Genomic DNA, 20,824 nt, shown 5'->3' with positions numbered 1-20,824 from the left:
CTGTCCACACTAAAATGACCAAAAACGCATGTGATGTAGACATTTGCCTACACTTGGCAAGCACGCATCGGCAGAAAAATCATTGAAGAGATGGAACTAAATCAGGCCATGGGATTTATTGCAAAACAGAGGCAACCGCTAAATTCTTTGCCTATTGCTCATGTAATTTAAATGCATACAGCTAAGCAAACACAATAAGCGCCACGGAAAGCAGCTCTTCTATGTCCGCTTTACTAGAATATGGTTTTCTTCTGTAGAGAGTGACCAATCAGAGAATGAGACGTTACAGTATAATACGCAGGATCCAGTAAGGGAAGAGTTACGTAAAAAGCATCAACAAATCAGAGCACGATTTGTCTGTATTTATTTTCAAAAGTCTCTGTTTTCACTCGTTCACATTGCAACGCTGAGCTGGCTTTTTCATGTCTCTGGGGAGCATTATAGAAAGTATCAGTTTTCAAGTGTGGATGAAAGATGAAAATGAAGACTGATATCTGCGTTTTTAAACTAAAACACAGTAGAGTGGTTACAGCCTCAGTGAGTAGCTACATGTTGTTCTGTATGCAAAAGTAAAAAGATAATAGCTCTGATTCTGCTGGTTTTATCATCACCATTTTTATTCTGCTGTCTTAAATTACACTGCTTTTTTTAAGTCTCTATAGTAAGTCATTCATTAAAGTGCACTAAATTATAATGTACGTGGTTTATATACGCGCATTGAGCATGGGAAGGGTGCTATATAAATAAAAAATCTGTGCATTTTTAGCTGAATTTAAAATTTAGAACTGCACTGAACAGGCCAAGAGAAAAATACATAAATAAATACGCACCAGCGTTTTGCCATTGTCACAGTCTCTTATTGTGACCTGTTTTGGCTACTTTGGTTTTTGGAAATCTATTGATACTATCAAAAGAAGATGTATATTGCTACAGTAATTTATACTATTTTGCTTTTTATGAAAGGTGGACCCGCTGTATGAGAGAAACTTTCCTATCCTACAATATGAGTGAAAGCTCCTTTAAGGAAAATAGTGAGTTAAAACAGAAGGAGAAAACATACATTGTTCTCTCAAAGGAAATGTTCATAAAAACAAACTTCTTTTTTGTGCTGTAAGATTTTTTTCTATGCATTCGGTTTCGTATATTTGATCTAGTAGAAATACTATGATAAAAGTAAATTCGTGGGTTAACTTCCCACAGAGAAGATTACGTGAGTTCAGTAATGGACTTTGTGAAATGTATGAGCACCAGGCATCTAGTAAACTCTGTGCGCTTTACTTAAACATAACACAATGGAATGATCTGAATTAGGTTTCTTCTCCCTGAGTAACTCTTTCCTAATTCCAAACAGCGGGTCACCTCTGACTGTTCGCAGATTGTCTTTCACGGTTATATTGCAAAGAATACTATTATTCTTCTATAATTTGTTAATGCCAGCTATTTTCAACAATGTTTGTATTGTATAAATAAAACTAATTAGTTTTCTGTTTACTTATTTAGTTAACCTGAAGTATTAAAATGAGAAAACTGCATTATTGCTAATGAGGAACTTTACCTTCTTTTGTATTCGTATAATTCTTGTACTGAGGTGGAATGGCACCCTGCCCGGGGTTTGTTTCCTGCCTTGCACCCTTTGTTGGCTGGGTCTGGCTCCAGCAGACCCCCGTGACCCTGTAGTTAGGATATAGCGGGATGGTTAATGAATGGATGGATGGATAATTCTTGTAATATTTATGTTCCAAATGTTTTTCATAAGTATTGCATGGATTTTCAGTAATTTACATTTTTTACACAAAATTCACATTTTTGAAATTACTTTTAAAGCCATTCATATACTGTGTCATTTAGTTTCTAAGAAACTGATTGTAAAATATTAAACATTTCAAAAGAGAAAAACACAACATATAGTATATGTGCTCTATTTATCTTTTTTCATACCATAGTAAGGAGGGACGCAGTAATGAAATTTGCTTTATCACATTCAGATAACCGGTCCACACTGAGGCTATACTATGTTTTTATGTAAAAATGGCATTTTTAAACAAAACTGATCTCTCCGCCCCAGCATTTTCACATTACTTATGAAAGTATCTCTGCCCACACTAAAATGATTGAAAACACATATGATGCAGACATTCGCCTACACTGAGTATGTGAGCATCGACAGAAAAATCCTGGAAGGGGTGGTAATGACACCAGCTGTGGGATTTATCGGACAATTGTAGCAGCCGGTGAATGATTTGCCTTTGGTACACGTATGCAGCATTCACAATGTACAAAACACAAGTAAGAAACGCAACAAGCGCCGTGGAGAGCAACTCTTCTGGATCTACTATGTTTGAATTTGGTTTTCTTTCATGAAAGGTGACCAATCAGGTACTGAGATGTTGTACTGAGTCAGATGCAATTAGGAAATGGTTACGTAATCAGCATGAACAAATCCATGCACAAAAGTCTTTTCAAAAGTCTATGTTGTCCACATCACAATGCCGAACTGGTGTTTTCAGATGTATATGGATCTGGAGAGCATTATCAAAAGAGTTTTAGTTCAAGGGTTAAAAACACCAGGTTAGTGTGGACAAAATGCAAAAACAGAGACGAAAGTCTGCATTTTCTAAATGAAAATGTAGCAGTGTGGACATTGCCTGCAAATTGTGCATTGATTCATTATTCCTTAAAATGTAAGCAGTAAAAAAGTGACTAATATTAAGCTATTGAAATAATATATGAGGGAGAAGAAACTGTACTGTTCAGAAATTTGTAATAATTATTGAAGTTACAGGAAGAACTGGGTTTTAGGAATGAGATATGCCAGGTGGGTTTGACATTGGAAATGTATCTGTGAGGAGAAACCGAGCAAAGCGGCAAGTGTAAACATTTCAAGCTCCAGAAAATAATCACCAGCCTTTACATCCACACTTTACACACACTAGCAACCTGTATGGCAATTGAAGATATTTGGGCAGGTTTTATCTGATCTAGTCAATGCCAGAATGTGCAAAAAGCCTCTTTTTTAATTAACAGCAGCTCCATGTACAGGTATACGTTCTGATGACTTCAGTCTGACCCCAATAATCAAGTAAAACAAAAGAGACGGACATCTGTGAGTCTGGCATGAACCAGTAGCTGGCTGCATTTGATGTATTTCAGTGAATGATTGAATTGACATTTCTTAGGAAACACACACAAAATGAGACCCCAAAACATCAAAAACCCCCCCACACACAATCTGTAAAAATATCTGATTTTTATATTCCCTGAGGAATTAAAGTACATACGCAAATGCGATATGTACATATATTGCACGATACAGGAATGAAAAACATGTGCAAAAAAGCAACAGTAATACAAGCTTCCTATTTGGACACCCTTATTATTAATATTTTTGTAAAATTTTAGTTTATCATATATATATATATATATATATATATATATATATTTACAAACACACACACTACATATATGTATATGTGTGTGTTTGAGTATATATACCAACAGTTGGATTATGTATATACATATATATAACCCATATACATACACACAAATATTAATATATATATATATATATATATATATATATATATATATATATATATATATATATGTATACATATATATGTATATATTATTAAAACACTTGCTTTTGGAATGTCACAATACAATATTGCCTACCTTACTATGACAGACAAGTTAACAAACATTTACCATGGCACATTCAGGTACAAATGAACAGATTTATCAAGACATAGACATACACTGCTAAAAAACAAAACCAGAATAAATCAAAAGTAAACTCTTATAAAATAGTTTTTTTTCATTGTCTTGCATTTTTTTATTTACTTATTTATTTTAGTGTAAAACAAAAAAAAAAACACTATTTTTATTATTGCAGGAATTGTATAAGTGCCTCCTATCTTCTCTTTGAGGGTAAAAAAATAGAAGCTTTTCTACCAGACAAGGCTTTTAATATAATATTCTTTTCCTATTTCTTCTGCCTGTTGACTGGTGGATTTTCCTAACTGACCAACACCTAATGGGGAAAAAAGCAGCCACACGTGCACACATACATACAAGGAGTGGAGTATAAAACTGCAAACCAAGCCTCATAGAGAAACTGAAAACTCTAAAAGGAATGCTGCTGCTGATTAGAAGTTTCTTTTCCAGTTATTACTGTAACTCTGTTACTGCATAACTAGCTGCAGATTTACACATTTGTCTGCTGAAAATGTCATCCTAAATGATTAAGGCTGCTGTTTTCTTTTAAACCATTAGATGGCAGACTTGCTAGCAGACCTTACTGCAGAGTTTTGTTCACTTCACCAACTTATGGAATAAAATGGAACTGCAACAGCTGATGTTCTCTATAAATGGCAACCAAAATGCATTATGGGACATTACTTTTTTTTTCAGCTTTTGTTCCCCTAAATACATTCTAAATTGTTTTTGCTTGAAATCTCCCCTTCCTTTTTACTGTAAATAAACTCACAATTCTGATTGTTGAAAAGAATTCTGTCAGCCTTTCAACTATCACGTGAATATCCCCTCTTTCCTGTTATTCTAATCCAGGGGAATGTTTAAAGCTCTTAGATATGCAGTGGAGCTGCATAGAAGGTTTCGACCAAAAGTAAAACAAACAAACTGGAAATGGAAGATGAGGCTCATATCGCAAAGCTGGGTCACATTCAGAATTTTGTTAAACATTCAAAAACGTGACTCTGGAAGGAAGCTGGTCATGACAGGCCTAGAGCTATTTGTTCAGGCTGCTCAGACCTCAACTTAATCCCAGCACATCCAAAAACTACTCAGGACAGTAGTCTTTTTTTTTTTTCTGTTTGTGGCGGTGGGCCACATAGGCATTAGTTTGGGTAGGTGTAGATAAAGAATGAGCTGAGTCTAAGGGTGAGGCCACAAAGGTCTAACATGAATGCGTTATTGTTAAATTACTATTTGCTCTTATGTTCAGCCTTTTTAACATGGCTCATTCTAAGCAAATGGTAATAACGAGAATCTTAACTAATAACTCACAGCATGAAACAGTAATAGCGGTGTTCAGCTCCTATCCTGGAAGACCACTGTGGCTGTAGGTTTTCATTTTCACTACTTTCTTAATTAGTGACCAGTTTTTGATGCTCATTAACAAATTTTGCCTTCATGTTAATTGACTTGCTATTTAAGACTCCAGTGAAAAAAACATTACATGGAGAGTGAGCCAACGCATGGCCAGCTATCCTCTACCCAACACACAGCATCTCTAAATAAACAAAGGCGAAGGTCTCAGTAACGTTCGGCCGACAAAACATTTTGACGGTGCTCATAGAAAAAAGAAAACCGGCAGCTTTGGAAATGTCTGCTGTGGCAGAATGGAATTAAATAAATGCATTAACAAGAAACAACTTTTAATTAAGGAACTGGGTGGAGTGAAATTGGTTAGAATTTGTGGGCCCGACTTAGATGGCCTTCTGTTGACTTACATCCTATCTCATTATTTTGTTTTCTGCCACTTAAGGAAATAAACTGGATATTCAGAAGATTGAGTCTTAAAAAACAAGACATCAATTAACAGCATAAATTGGTCACTGATTAAGAAGTGGCAAAAAGGAAAACCTGCAGCCACTGCGGCCCTCTAAGACTGGATCTTGACACCCCTAATAGATGACAGAAAAGAAGAGAAAACCTCAGGGAATCTATCGATTTTATCTAATAAAGGCTAGATTTATGGCTATATAATATTTTCCCATTTCTCCTGCCTTTGTTCTTGTGGAGAAGTTTGGTCCATTTTGCAAAACTCTTTATCTGATAAAGATCAGCAAAAGAACCTAGCATGGAAAGGAAGAAGGAGCTGTTCAAATGACTCACGGAGATAAAGCCCTGTTCATTTATTTGAAATCGATTTGGAGCATTTCATGACTGAAGGTAGGCAGGATCTGGCTGTAGGACCGCCAACATTGCAGTTCAGTGCTGGGGTTAAGTTTGCATATTTTAGAGCTGTGAAAGTTCAATTAGACGACAAAAAGTCAAACATTCTTATTTTTAATGTCATGCTTGTTTTCTTTTCCTATGTGTTCTTGGATATAGTGCACTCTGAATGGAAAAGGTATGATCATAAGTACACTTTGGGAATGCTTACTCTTCGGGCCCTTCACCAGGATGGATTTTCAAAAGTCTAGCGCAGCCCTAGCATTAATTTTCCGCCTGCACCAGCTCCCATTCATCAACCATTCCCGGACCAGTGTAAGCAGGGCCCAACCTGCCATAGCACTGACCTACTAACTTGCATGCACACGGTTCTGAAAATAAACACTTTGACACCAAAGATGTGCTTTTTCACGTCAAAACAACAAACTGCTTCATAGTTTCTCTTGCTTATTGCTGTTTTTGCAGTTTTCATCTGAGTTGAAGAAAGCGTGATCTAACGACGAAACGCTTGAAAGCGTGGCAACCAAATACTGAAGCGGAATACAGAATACTGCTACATCAAACACATGGAGCCTTCAAAACTCTGTGCGCTGACAACAGATCTGAAAGGTTATCTACATTTGAAGATGGAATTGGTTGCTCAAAGATTTTACCTTTTTCATCCCCCTTTTCTGTTTTCCTTGTTACAGTAAACAAACACATCAGAACTTTGGACAGCAGCAAAAGTTTGTCAAAGCCGCCTCCTTAGATCGCCGTGCCCGCTTCAGGTAAGCATTTGTAGCCCCTATAAATGAGTGCGCAGACACAAGACATTGACAGTTGTAAGCAGCAGTGTGCAAGTTCTTTGAGGTGTTCTGGCTGCAAACATCCGTTATTTTACAGAGCAGCGTAATTATTATTATTATTGTTCTTCTTATTCTTATTATAATTGGTATTACAGCAGCCCCTAAGGATAAATACGTTTTTTTTTCTTTTCTCTTAATTTGCAAAAGCTAACATGTACATTTAATCCTCCTCATCACAATATTATCACAATCACTAGATCCCGGGTCGATCAAACATCACAAACCAAATGATCAGCAGCATCTTTCGAGACTCCCTCCTCAACTTTTATAGTTAAACTTGTATTTCTTGTACACATGCAACACATCACTAGGTAATACACAAGTCTTAAATTAAAGAAAGGTGCAAATTAAAAGTGCCTTATCAATTCAACAATAAAGAATGTGCTAACTACGTATATCATACATGTTATTTAAAATAGAATATAAACATTTTATTTATTTTCCTGTATAGTATTTATGATCATATACCCTGTAACAGTTTTTTTTTCATTTTTTCAACTGATGAAATGGACCCTATTTCTATTTGTACCTTACTAGGACACTTCCCCAGCGAAGAACGGAGCCAAATGGCTTTATCTAATTTCATTAAGCAACCACAGAGGACAGAGCAATTTACAGCTAAAGCCTTTGAAGTTTTGCACTCTGGAATGCACCAGAATTCTACAGTTCACTGTATAGATTGTCCTTAGAAAAGGTGCGTGTTACCTCACGATTGCCTCTGGGCTGCCTCAACGTTATTGAAGGTAATTTATTTATTATTTTTGTTTTCATTCTGCATTGCTGTTGGTTCACTGCATTTGGAATAGGAGTATTCTGAACTTGCTCTGGATATGCATACAGTTTCCACACTGTGAGGGCGCCTCTGGAGCACAGACAAATCTCTAAATCCATCCCATAGGTTGATGTCGATCTTTTAGCCTTTTAAAATTGAGAAAATGTGGCAGCAGATTCTGCCCAGATTACCCCGTGTTTACTGATTGCACCCATGTCGGGCATGGATGGAGAGGAAGTTTCTTGGCCAAGAGAAACTATGACCCTGAGGTTTTGCTTGAGCAGAGCTAAGGCAGTGGGCCATAGATGCAAAGTCCTTTCTTTTATATAAAGCTGTCTGTATTTTAACTCCATGTTATGTGCTGCATATAAAGGAGGTACAGATATCCTCTGCTTCACTTGTGGCAGTGTGAATACCAGTAATAAAAACTGTCTTGACTACAGAGCCCTATGTCCGCATATTGTCCCATCCAACTACACCAGTTTGACTTGACCCATCAAAGAAAGAGTCTTTCCAAATGCCATGTTGTTTAAGTAACTTAATCCAGACCATACTGAGAGGGGAAACTGTCAAATCATAAGAGCCAGGAAAAGGAACAAATCCATATCTTCAGTAACGGAAAACCATATGCATAAGAAAGACAAGTTCAACATTAAATATCATATTGTAAATATTAGTTTGATCTTCCCCCTTTATGTCAAGTGCCAGATTCCCACCCATGCCCTACAAAAAACAAAAACAAAACAAGACACAAACGTAAAGAATCCCCAAATGTGCAGCGTGTCGGCTCTCCTGGCTTGTGCAGGGCACCGTAAAGTGTCTCCGATTCATTCGTCTCTGGGTACTTCAAACATTCCAGGCAGTGTTCATGTGAGAGAAAGGCCGTTACCCATCAACTGGCATAGGCTGCTCGAACTCGGAACCAAACAATTCTTTGTACAAAGGAGGGAAGTGAGCACGCACAATGTCTGGATATATTGCTTTAAATGCTGAGAGCTTCTCTGTATGCCTGCTGCACAACGCTCGCAGTGTTGAGACCTTGCATATCAACTGGAAAGGGGAGAGAAAGGAAGCAGCATAAGATTACATCCTCATCTGTAGTGCACTGCTGCAAAAGACATTTTCTTAAATGAAAGTAACAGTTAAGACAGGTAATGCACAATTAACTATTATTAGAAAGATTATACTGTACCACCAGCATTGGAAATATACTTATTTTCTTCATTTAATTGCCTAATATTTATCAAAATCCGTCAACAAAGTTTCTTTTAAACTTCAACATTTTAAAAAATGCAAGAAATTGTTACCTTTTATATTTTACTATTTTATATCTGTAAATCTGCGTAACCACTCTTAGCATGTCTTCAGTGAAGCGTGCGATCGATACAAGAAGGAACTGAACTGAATTAAATAGCTTTAGTGAAATGGAATAGTATGTGCATCACGGAAAGCTGAAATAAATTAACATGGAAAGTAAACTTAAAATATAAACATTATATAAAAATACTCATTTCAACTCCTCAAAAGTGGGTGCTTAAAGGATGCCAAGTATACAGTGCAGACCAGCAGTTCATAGAGGGAAAATATTAATTTAGAGTACTGTTTCTGCCTTTTTAACTGAAATAAAAGTTAAAGATTACACTGCAAGTCTGTAATTGTAAACATTTTCTTCTTTTTAGCTTGTTTTTTGGGTCAAGGATTCCTATGAGAATGTAATTACTTTCTGGTTATGAGATTAATGGCGCCTTCTGCTGGCTCTTTCCTGATATATTATTTCATGTGCCACCTTGTGGTCATTTCTGTTTTTACAATTGGAAAAACATTGTTAAAGGAATACTACACCCAAAAAGGTTTATTTTTTATGCATTACTAACCTCATGTGTTTTGTAGTGATGGCCAAGAATGATTTTATGTTTTAATGGAGAATAGAGATCAAAAAAGTTTGATATAGTTGGTCTATGGTGATCAATTCTGCACAATGGCAAATGAAATGAAAAACATCCATGAAGAAGAAACCCTGCCCAGGATTGGTTCCTGCCTTGTGCCCTGTGTTGCCCTCGTGACCCAGTGTTCGGATTCAGCGGGTTGGAAAATAGATGGTTGGATGGATATATGAACTTTCTGATAAAATGGTCATCTATGGCGACCAACACTGGGTCACAGCAAATAGAATGAAATGTATCTCGCTCCATCTTATATTTCAGAATGTCTTTCACCTTACATTCCAAATCATAACCTTAGATCTTCAAATGAGTGTCTGCTTAGAATTCTGAGAGCTAAACTTAAAAGAAGTGGTGGGACGGTCTTCTGCTGTTATGCACCTAAAATCTGGAATAGCTTAGTGATAGAAATTCGCCAGGCTAATACAGTGGAGCACTTTAAAAAACTGCTAAAAACTCATTACTTTAAGATGGCTTTCTGATAGTTTCATTTTAGTTTAATCCTGATGCTCTGTATATTCAATTAAGTATCATTATTATTCATGGTGGCTCCAAAATCTGTACTAACCCCTACTTTCTCTTCTGTTCTTTTTTTGGTTTTCTGTGGTGGCGACCTGCGCCACCACCACCTAATCAAAGCACCCTGTTGTCCCTACATTGATGGATTGAAGGCCAGAAGTTCCCATGACCATCATCATCAAGTTCTTCCATGTGAACCCTGAATACATTGAAAACAGATTGAGGTCATTTATGTTAGGTAGAATGCCTAGAGGGGGCTGGGTGTTTTTTTTTTCTGTCCTCCCTGGCCATCGGACCATACTTTTATTCTATGTTAATTAGTGTTCCCTTATTTTAATTCTTATTTATTTTGTCTTTCTTCATCATGTAAAGCAATTTGAGCTGCATTGTTTGTATGAAAATGTGCTATATAAATAAATGTTGCTGTTGTTGTTGTTATGTATGTTGTACACTTTGAAGAGGATGAAAAATGGAAAGGCCGTTGGTCCAGGTGACATACCTATGGAAGCATGGAAGTGTTTAGGAGAGATGGCGGTGGAGTTTTTAACCAGATTGCTTAATGGGATTTTGGAAAGTGAGAGGATGCCTGAGGAGTGGAGAAGTGTACTGGTGCCGATATTTAAGAATAAGGGGGATGTGCAGGACTGCAGTAACTACAGGGGAATAAAATTGATGAGTCACATCATGAAGTTGTGGGAAAGAGTAGTGGAAGCTCAGTTAAGAAGGGAGGTGATGATTAGTGAGCAGCAGTAACTTTCCATGCCAAGAAACATCACCACAGATGCAATGTTTGCTCTGAGGATGTTTATGGAGAAGTTTAGAGAAGGCCAGAAAGAGTTGCATTGAGTCTTTGTGGACCTGGAGAAAGCATATGACAGGGTGCCTCGAGAGGAGCTGTGGTATTGTATGAGGAAGTCGGGAGTGGCAGAGAATTACGCAAGAGTTGTACAGGATATGTACGAGGGAAGTGTGACCGTGGTGAGGTCTGTGATAGGAGCGACGGATGTATTCAAGTTGGAGGTCAGATTACATCAGGGATCAGCTCTGAACCCTTTCTTATTTGCAATGGTGATGGACAGGTTGACAGATGAGATTAGACAGGAGTCCCCATGGACTATGATGTTTGCTGATGACATTGTGATCTGTAGCGATAATAGGGAGCAGGTTGAGGAGACCCTGGAGAGGTGGAGATATGTTCTAGAGAGGAGAGGAATGAAGATCAGTAGGAACAAGACAGAATACCTGTGTGTAAATGAGAGGGAGTTCAGTGGAATGGTGAGGATGCAAGGAGTAGAGTTGGTTAAGGTGGATGAGTTTAAATACTTGGGATCAACAGTACAGAGTAATGGGGATTGCGGAAGAAAGGTGAAGAAGAGAATGCAGGCAGGGGGGAATGGGTGGAGAAGAGTGTCAGGAGTGATCTGTGACAGACGGATATCAACAAGAGTGAAATGGAAGGTCTACAGGATGGTAGTGAGATCAGCTATGTTATATGGGTGGGAGAAGGTGGCACTGACCAGAAAGCAGGAGACAGAGCTGGAGGTGGCAGAGTTAAAGATGCTAAGATTTACATTGGGTGTGATGAGGAAGGACAGCATTAGAAATAAGTACATTAGAGGATTGGCTCAAGTTGGACAGTTAGGAGACAAAGTCAGAGAGGCGAGATTGCATTGGTTTGGACATGTGCAGAGGACAGATGCTGGGTGTATTGGGAGAAGAATGCTAAGGATAGAGCTGCCAGGTAAGAGGAAAAGAGGAAGGCCTAAGCGAAGGTTTATGGATGTGGTCAGAGAGGACATGCAGGCGATGTGTGCAACAGAACAAGATGCAGAGGACAGAAAGATATGGAAGAAGATGATCCGCTGTGGCAACTCCTAACAGGAGCAGCCGAAAGAAGAAGTTGTTTTTTTATGTATGTTACTTGTGCTGCATAATCTATAAGTCAAGTTTTATGGTCACGACAGGCAAAACACTTGCATTTTAGCAAATTGTTTATTTAACAATATTTTAGAAACAAATGCCTGTTTTGCCTGTGGTGAGTATGCAACTGGATAACTTATGTGACATGAGTAACGTGAGACTTTTTCATGAATGTTTTTGTATTATTTGCTGTGGTTCAGCATTGGTTCTATCAGAGAACGTCTGTTATTCCTCATCCATTTCTATAAACAAGAATATATAAGTAACGTATAGGAAAAATAAATTCAGGTGAAGTATTCCTTTAAGTCTTATGGGACATACAAGTAGATGGTGATTCACAAATAAAATGTGAGTTGGAATCCTTACCCCCTCACAGTGTTTGTCTTGATTAGTTTTGGTGTACATCTTTACTGAGGTTTACTACTGTCATAGTGAAATTTTAGGATGAACTGATATAATTGACTACCGATGCTTTGCGCTAAACTCTGAAATCTATAAGCACTGTGCACATTGTTAATTCCAGTAAGCAGCTGAATAGGAGGTCAATTACCTTTGTTAATATCTCATCCTCTCTATGATTTTTTTGAAGAACATGCTGAAGTGCCAGCTGTATCTTCTGCTGAAGTTTCTCCACTTTTACTTTTTCTTGAAGCCAGGACCGATCTAACATTATTGTTGGACAGAAAGAGGAAACCATATTAATCTTTGCCTTTGATATTATTTAAAATAATTACAGGTATTTCCAAAACATACACAGTACATGTCTGTAACAGTATGATCACTGTAGCCTTGAACACACTCCATTTTTAAGTACTTCAGTAGGAGCTGTAATTGTTTTAAATGTTGTGAGCCATCTTACCTGCAGACATTAAGACAAATGCAGAAAATAACGCAATCTCATCTTCACATAGATGTAATGAACACAAGTTTTTTCCAAACTCAAAGACTGAGCTGATCAAATCGTCACAACCTGAAAGGAGAAAAAATAGTTTGAACGTCCACCCATTCATTCACCTAACCCCTAATCTACCCAGGGCAGCTGGAGCCTATCTGAGCAGACATTGGACACAAGGAAGGAAAAAGATCTGGACAGGTACAGATGTCTGAATATCACCATCATCATCATCATTATTGAAAGTTACAGTATTGCATACTGTATACCAATACTATTATATACTAAATAGTATACTAAATAATATTTCACATCTTTATTACATGTGTAGTTGCTTTAAGCATTCATACTACAAATTTTCCAGTGGGCCTTTGAACATGTTTTAAATCCCAGTTTAGTAAATACAATTTCACATTTTTAGCTGAATTCAAAGTATTTCTGTCAACACCCCAGCACTCTGTTTCAGAGCGTCACAAACTATACTGGAGTTTTTCCACAAGGTGTCATAAACTGCACGCATAACTGAATATCAAGAAAGCTAATGTACATATTTCTAAAAGTAAGGTTCTTTGTAAAAATTAAGATTGTAATCAATGAGTATAGTTTTTCTTGTGTGAAACTGAACTAACATTTAGAGCTATCTCAAAATACATTTTAAGAGATGTTAAAATGAATTACAGATATAAGAAACCATAGTCTCTTTCAAAATATCTTAAATGCATTTTAAGAAACCTTGAATGGATTTCAGAATATGTTGTAGTGATAATATCTCTGCTTTAAGATACTTCAAATAAATCTCAAGATATCTGAAATGGAATTCAAGATACCTCGCTCCCAAGCAGTTTGAGATCTCTTCAAATGTATCTTTAGAAATGCAGTTCAAGATCTTGCAGAATTACTGCAAAACTGCCAATGTGTTCAATGACACTTCCTGACTATTTTAGGATCTCTTATAATGAATTTGAGATATCTCAAAATAAGCGTTAAATTATTTTGAGATATCTTGAAATGCATCCTAGAAATCTAAAAATGAACAGGAAGCTGTGGATATCAGATGTCTGAGGTGTCTGAAAATGCGTTTCTGATGCATCAGAATGATCTGGAAGCTATTTAAGATATCTGGAATGTAATCAAGATGCTTTAAAATGTGTTTCAGATGTCTTTATGTTGACTCACATTTCAGACATCAAAAAATGTATTTCAGGATAATTTTCATTTTACATCAAGATATCTCAAATAGATTTTAGGACACCTTTAAAAAAACATGAACTTATTTCAAGATATCTAAATAATAGCATTTTCAGATATCTACAATATAATTTAAGATATCCCAAATACTTATCTTAGCATAGCTTCCTGTTCAATTTCAGATGCCTATGCTGCATTTTAAGATATCTCAAAATCCTACCTGCTGATCATTTTAAAATATCTCAGATTTCAAGAAATCTTGGTTCTTGTTCCGAAAGCGGACACCACTTCGCCAAAGGTGGACACCACTTGTTTTAAGATTAGGCACCCTTACACTATTTTAAGATTAGGCACCTAATCTAAATTTTTAAGATTAGGGACCCTGGTGTACCTGGCCTTACCCCCACGAACCTTAAGTTCAGGGTTTGTAGTAGGGGTAGGCCATGTCTAAAACAAACAACAAGAAGGAGATGCGTCCACGTTCTGAACAAGACCTGGAATCTTAAAGTAGAATAAAGAACAGGACATTTTACAGAAATCAATTTCAATATATCTTGGTACGTTAATCTGCATCCAGTTCTGCATGTAGGCCCTCCAACCTGCCGGGAAAACCTGGGGGTTGGTGGCAGAATTGGTACTCCAGGACCGTAAAAAAACCTCCCACTGGTTCCATTCCTTCTGAACTGGTGTGGTGCTGAGGCCATTGCATGGATGCACTTGGGTCCTAATCTGGAATCCTGAGTTGGTAGGCGTGGTAATGTGCTGTATCAACACCAGCTCCTAACCTCCTCCTCTCTCCTCTTGCAGTACATTACACATATCTTAAAATGCTTGGAAGTAATATTGAGATATCTCAAAATGTATTTGAATTACGCTGAAATGGACTCACAGTTATTTTGAGATGTCTGAAAATGTATTTGAGATATCCTGAAGAGCATCTCACAATATATTGAAAATATCTTAAAATGTAAAGGAACATATCTTGAGATATCTGGAAATGAGTTTCATTTATCCTTAAAACTGAACTGCATTGTAAGATATGTAAAGTGAATTTTGAGATACCTCTAACTGGTAATTCAGATTGTCATAGTTCTTAGATTTTTTTTACATACATTTTGAGGTAGAGTAGTTCTGTTCACTAATTATGGCCCCCCGAGCATTGTGATGTGTTTGATGTTTTCAATATATTGTTGTTCAAAAAGCACTTAATGATCGATGCAATACTGTGATCTGTGACCCTGACACACTCACGTACAGTATATAGTGCATTCAGAATAATAAGCCATGTAAAAAACTTGCTAAAAGTCAATAGACCTTTTTCTGGCAGCTGTGACAACATAAAGTGTGTAAAACGTTAGTGACTGGAATGGGTGTACGGTTCCAGTTTTGAGAGCAGAATGTTGAAGCGCATAAAGTAGAATGTGCGATATTGATAAAATAGAGCCTAATCCATAAATAGTATTGCTAAAGGGGTAATGTGGGTGTAAAGCCTGTGGTAGCCTCACTGAGCCAAACTTGAAATCAGGCACACTGAACACATCCCATAAAATGCCTTTGACTCCACTGAAGATGGGCAAGCAATCCTCTGAGACTTGAATAAAGAACTCTAAGGCAGTTGAATAGTTGAAAGGTATTACATTATACACTGTATTATATAGTGTAATAGCTGCATTTTAAAGCAGGCTGTTGATACTTATTTTTTATTTTTATATTATGGAGAGAATTCAGGCAGGAGTGTTTTCTCAGAAATGTCTCACTTTTCATATTAATCAAGGAATACATAAAACTGAGTGTTCATAAAAGTTTTCTGTGCTATATTAAAGCATTCTGCAAACAATGTTTACTCTGAACGTACTGCGATTTAAATTGATTAATGGTGTTTTTAACAATGTGCATTATCAAGATGACTAACCAATTTTAATGCAATGAAATATGAAGTATAATTAATTGAGTTTTAATGCTGACTACACAAGATAATAAATAGATGAAAAATCATATTACTATCAACATTCAGCATATCTTGCTGCAGAGACAAAGCAGCTAATGTGTACAGTTTTTGTGGAGTGCAGATGGCGCCGATTTAGCCACCTGCAAATACATGAAAGCAATAATGAAAACAAAATACATAGCAGTTGGTTTAGCATAAATACTCACCTAATGTTTTAAATACTTCTGGTCCAGCGTACTTCCCATCGAAATAGACAGTGTTGTTCTGAGAGTCAAAGGCACGACACATTCTAACAAACACGACCTCCAAAGAACCTGAAACGCGTAAGAGGTAAAGCGTGTTTCATTAAACAAGTCTGTGGTACTCATTACTGAATATTTTCTGACTATGCTGGTGAAATGTTGAGCAAAATGACACCTTTTATTGGCTAACTAAAAAGATTACAATATGAAAGCCTGCAAGCCTGATCCTGCTATCACCATGCTTCACGGTGTGGCTGCTGCATTTTTGATAATGTGAAGCATCTGACATATGCCAAACATGTTGTTTAGCCTAATAGCCAAAACGCGTAATGTTCTTCTCATCAGACCATAGAACCTTCTTCCAGATGTCTACAGAGTCTCCAAAATACTTCGTGTTTAGCCAGGTAGCCAAAACGCTTAATGTGTCCTCTTTCCAGCTGACGACAGTCACCAATAAACCTCCTCAGTAATTTTTTTAACAGTGGCTTTCTTTTTGCAACTCTCCCATAAAGCTGTGACTGGTAAATCAAATTGGCAACAGTTGTTGTCTACACAGTCTCTCCAATCTAATCCACTGTAGCTTGTAACTGCTTCAGAATTCTCTTCTGTCTCTTTGTGCCTCCCTTAGTCCTCGTCTTCTTCCACAAGCACTCTGGTTTTTGTGGAAGGCCTGCTCAGGGAAGATTTCCAGCAGTGCCACAGTCTTTCCATTTCTTGATGATTGAATTAGATATTCAGTGACTTGGATATTTTCTTGTCTTCATCTCCTGACTTGTGCTTTTCAATCACCCTTTTGTGGAGTAGCTTGACGTGTTCTTTTGTCTTTATTGTGCAGGTTAGGCTAGACTACTGACTCACCACAAGTTGGACCTTCCAGATTAGATATATTTTTACTACAATCAATTAAAACCCAATACAAGTGATCGCCATTGAAATATGTACCGGACTTCTAACACCAATGGACTGCACCAGTGATGATTTAGGTTGTCATATTAAAGTGAATACTTATGTAATTAATTATTTTGTGCTTTATATTTGTAATTCACTTAGATCACTTTGTTATAATTAATTTAAATCACTTTGTAGAGATCTGTTTTCTTTTTGACATTAAGGAGTCTTTTTCTGTTAAACTAATGTAAAACAATAAAACGTGAACATTTCCAAGAGGTGTATACTTTTTTTATTAGCACTGTATATTTTTACATACTTACACATATATGCATATAAATATATATATCAGTGTACAGTGGTACCTTGAGATACGAGTGCCCCAACGTACGAGTTTTTTGAGATACGAGCCATTATTAGGTCAATTTTTTGCCTTGAGTTTCAAGCCAAAATTTGAAATATGAGCCATCAAAGTGCTTGTCGGCGCACATTTCGAGGAGCTGATGATGGAGGAGTTGACGGAACTACAGACGCAGCAACACACGGAGGTTCTGCAGGAGATCAGTATCGCTGAGGAGCCAGAGGTGGAGGAGGTTATCTCTTCAAGTGAGATAAAGGAAGTGTTGGCAATGTGGGAAAAAGTTTCAGACTTTATTGAAAAGAAACACCCTGAAAAAGTTGCAACTGGTCGTGCAGCGGCACTATTTAATGACACTTGTCTAACTCATTTCAGAAACATTCTGAAGGAGAGGACTAAGCAAAGCTCCTTGAACAGGATTCTACTGAAACGCCCTGTGAATGAAAGTGACGAAAGCGTGGCAGAAAGAAAAAAAATAGTGAAGAAGAAAATTAAGTTAAGCAAAAGTGAAGTGAAAGAAAAAAAATAATACAATATGCTAATCGGCTCCGCCAACATCTAATTATTTCTTTAGATTCTCTTTTAAGTATTAGGTTTTATTTTGTTTTTATATAAAATTTGTTCATTATAAATCCAATTTTCTTATGTTGAAAACATTTAACAAAAAATTGGGGTGGTTTTTTGGGGGCTGACATGAATTAAACTCATTTCAATTAATTTCAATGGGAAAATTGATTTGATATACGAGCATTTTGATTTAGGAGCTTGGTCACGGAACAAATTAAACTCGTATGTCTAGGTAGCACTGTATATATATATATATATATATATATATATATATATATATATATATATATATATATGCAGGTTTTGATTATTACAATAGCTTTATTAACTCATATAATACAAATAAAAAATATAATAATAAATAAATAGTAATACTATACAAGAATAAAGTCTGTGTTTCATGTACTCGCAACTGTAAACCTACTTTGCCCACCACTGTGTGTGTATATATGTTTATATTGCCCTCCTGCTCACTTTGCCAATATATATAAAAATAGAAGGATAGAAGAATACAATAGAAGAATAGAAGGCAATACCTCCCCTGGGACACTAGAGGGCAGTCCTCCTGGCCAGCTGTGGCACCACGGATTCCTGCAGGGCATTTCGGGAGGTGGAGTTTGATGAAGCCCTGTTGGGTTTTGTGGGGGCTTCTAGGGGGAGTTGCAGCATACCTGGGAGTGATTCCAGGTAATACTGATGACCGGAATAAGAGGAGCCACCTCACTCGATTGAATGGCTAGAGTCAGGAGGAAGAAGACAAAGCCTGAGGAGGAGTAGAGGCGGATGAACTGGTGGCAAGAAGGGACTGTGTACTGGTGTTGGTGATTGTGCACTTTAAACTGTAAATAAAATGGGTGTTATGTTGAACCTGTGCGTGTTTGGGTTAGGGTGGCTGTACACCCCCAGTGGCTTCACTACCTATATATATATATATATATATATATATATATATATATAGTGAGATGTGGTCGGCTTGTCATCCCGGCCAATACCCCCAGGCCGCCAGATGGAGCCCTCCCTGCAGTATGGAGGTGCCCCGAAGATCAGCAGGGAGTAATGGGACATGTAGTTTTTATACAAGACCCTGCTGGATACCACAGGGGCCGCAAGAGGGAGCTGCATGGAGGACCGAAGACTTCTTTGTGCCCTTTAACCTGGAAGTTCATCAAAGGAAGAGCCTCCAGGAACCAACGATCGCTCTGAGGTACATGCCGGGAACAATATCGAAAACCCGTTTATAATAACACACTTTGTACCGTGCATGTACCTCGGAGAGGCTCCATGGGAAAAAGGAAACTGCCCCGACGAGGATGGCACGCTCCTGTCAAAGCCAAAGCACCTGGGAGACGACTTCCGCATGACGGCAGCCGACAAGGGACACAGCAGCAAACACGGTGCTTTCTGGGAAGGAGGAGGTCCGTGTCCTGCTGTTTGCGCCTTCGAGCCCGAAGTAACGGACTTGGCTTGGACATTCCGAAGGCGAAGGGGGAGGCGAGCGAGGCACCGCTCACCCCGCGGAAAGGTAAGGAGGGTCGGGAAATGGCTGATCGTGATGTCACAAAAATAATAAAGACAGACCGCAGTTCGCCAAAGGAGGCAACCCGACCCTCAGAAAACTCCAAATCCCAGAGGCCTCCGCGAGACACTCCTGAGCACGTGCCAGAAGCGGACGTGCTCATTGACTCCCGGTCGGCAGGTAAGACGAACAGGGAAGTGAGTCTTCTGCCGGCTAAAATAAATAATTGTATTGACTTGCGGGAACTCGAATGCTTAATCGAGCCCGTAATTAGTTTCTTACAGGTCCTGAAGACCATTGAGAAAATTATTGAGGAGTTGGGAGCTGCAGCCAGAGAGCTGTGGTGAGGGCCTATGTGCGGTGATTTGGTGGGGAGCCTCCCGTAATGAATAATGCGGCGATACAGGTAAGTGAGACCCGTATCGTACATAATAGAGGGACGCGGTGTGATCCGGGCCCGCGTTTACTAAGTAGCGTTTGCCAGTACACGGCATGCCCTACAAGTGAGGTTGGAACGATGACAGACCGGTTGGGGGAAGGATCATCCGAGCCGGGGCAGCAGCATAGTGCTGGCTCCTGGAGCGAGGCGGTCCTAAAGATGCCGCCACCGGTCATTTGCAAAAATAAAGGGGTGCAGACAGTAATAGGGCTCTCTTTATTCAATAGAGAAACCCAGACTGTAGACAAACCCCAGATTTAACAGGAGATCTCTAAAATACAACAGAGGTCTCCTGACAAAGTCGGAAATGGGCCATAAGAGCACAAAGGCGGCGGGGGAATTCTCCTCAGTGGAGAAGTGGGTGGCGCCAGAAGTACCCAGGTGCTTCAAGTCCCACGGAGAGAGACTACCAAGGGAACCGCGGCTGTTATACGAATAACCTGGATAACACAGGGGCCGCAAGAGGGAGCTGCAGGGAGGACCGAAGACTTCTTTGTGCCCTTTAACCTAGAAGTTCGTCAAAGGAAGAGCGACGGGCTTCCTGGGGTGAAAAGAAAAGACTTGTACCTGACCCGGAAGGGATTGAGAGTCACATGGACTGGGGATTGGAACACTTCCGGGTCAGGGAATATAAAAGGACTATGGGAGCTCAAAGACGGCGAGCTGAGCTGGGTGGAAGGGTGGCAACGCGTCTGGGAGTGGAGGATTGTATTATTGTGATTATTACTGGTTTGTGTATGAGTATAGTGGAGGAGAGGGTGCTTTGTGCACTGTGGCAATTTAATAAAGTCAACATTTGGACTTTTACCTGGTGTCTGGAGTCGTGGACAGGGGTTCAAGGGAGCGATAGCGCCCCCTATCTGTCACTATATAT

The 20,824-nt window shown here is 38.4% G+C and overlaps 1 protein-coding gene across 2 annotated transcripts in view; it reads right to left on the bottom strand.

Annotated features, from left to right (window-relative positions):
• Positions 1–8,190: 8,190 nt before the first annotated feature.
• LOC120541702 (nuclear receptor ROR-alpha A) overlaps positions 8,191–20,824 on the bottom strand; it is a 558,859-nt gene continuing 546,225 nt past the window's right edge. For both annotated transcript variants that reach the window (XM_039773584.1, XM_039773583.1), the window contains 4 exons: positions 16,147–16,254; positions 12,772–12,882; positions 12,463–12,575; positions 8,191–8,583 (listed from right to left, as the gene is read on the bottom strand). In XM_039773584.1, the coding sequence (XP_039629518.1) occupies positions 8,419–8,583; positions 12,463–12,575; positions 12,772–12,882; positions 16,147–16,254 (497 nt within the window). In that variant the 3' untranslated portion in view covers positions 8,191–8,418. The remainder of the gene's footprint in view (positions 8,584–12,462; positions 12,576–12,771; positions 12,883–16,146; positions 16,255–20,824) is intronic.

This window comes from Polypterus senegalus, chromosome 12 (genome assembly GCF_016835505.1).
Source record: "Polypterus senegalus isolate Bchr_013 chromosome 12, ASM1683550v1, whole genome shotgun sequence".
Taxonomy (NCBI): Eukaryota; Metazoa; Chordata; class Cladistia; order Polypteriformes; family Polypteridae; genus Polypterus; species Polypterus senegalus.
This window is presented reverse-complemented; position numbering and strand designations above follow the sequence as displayed.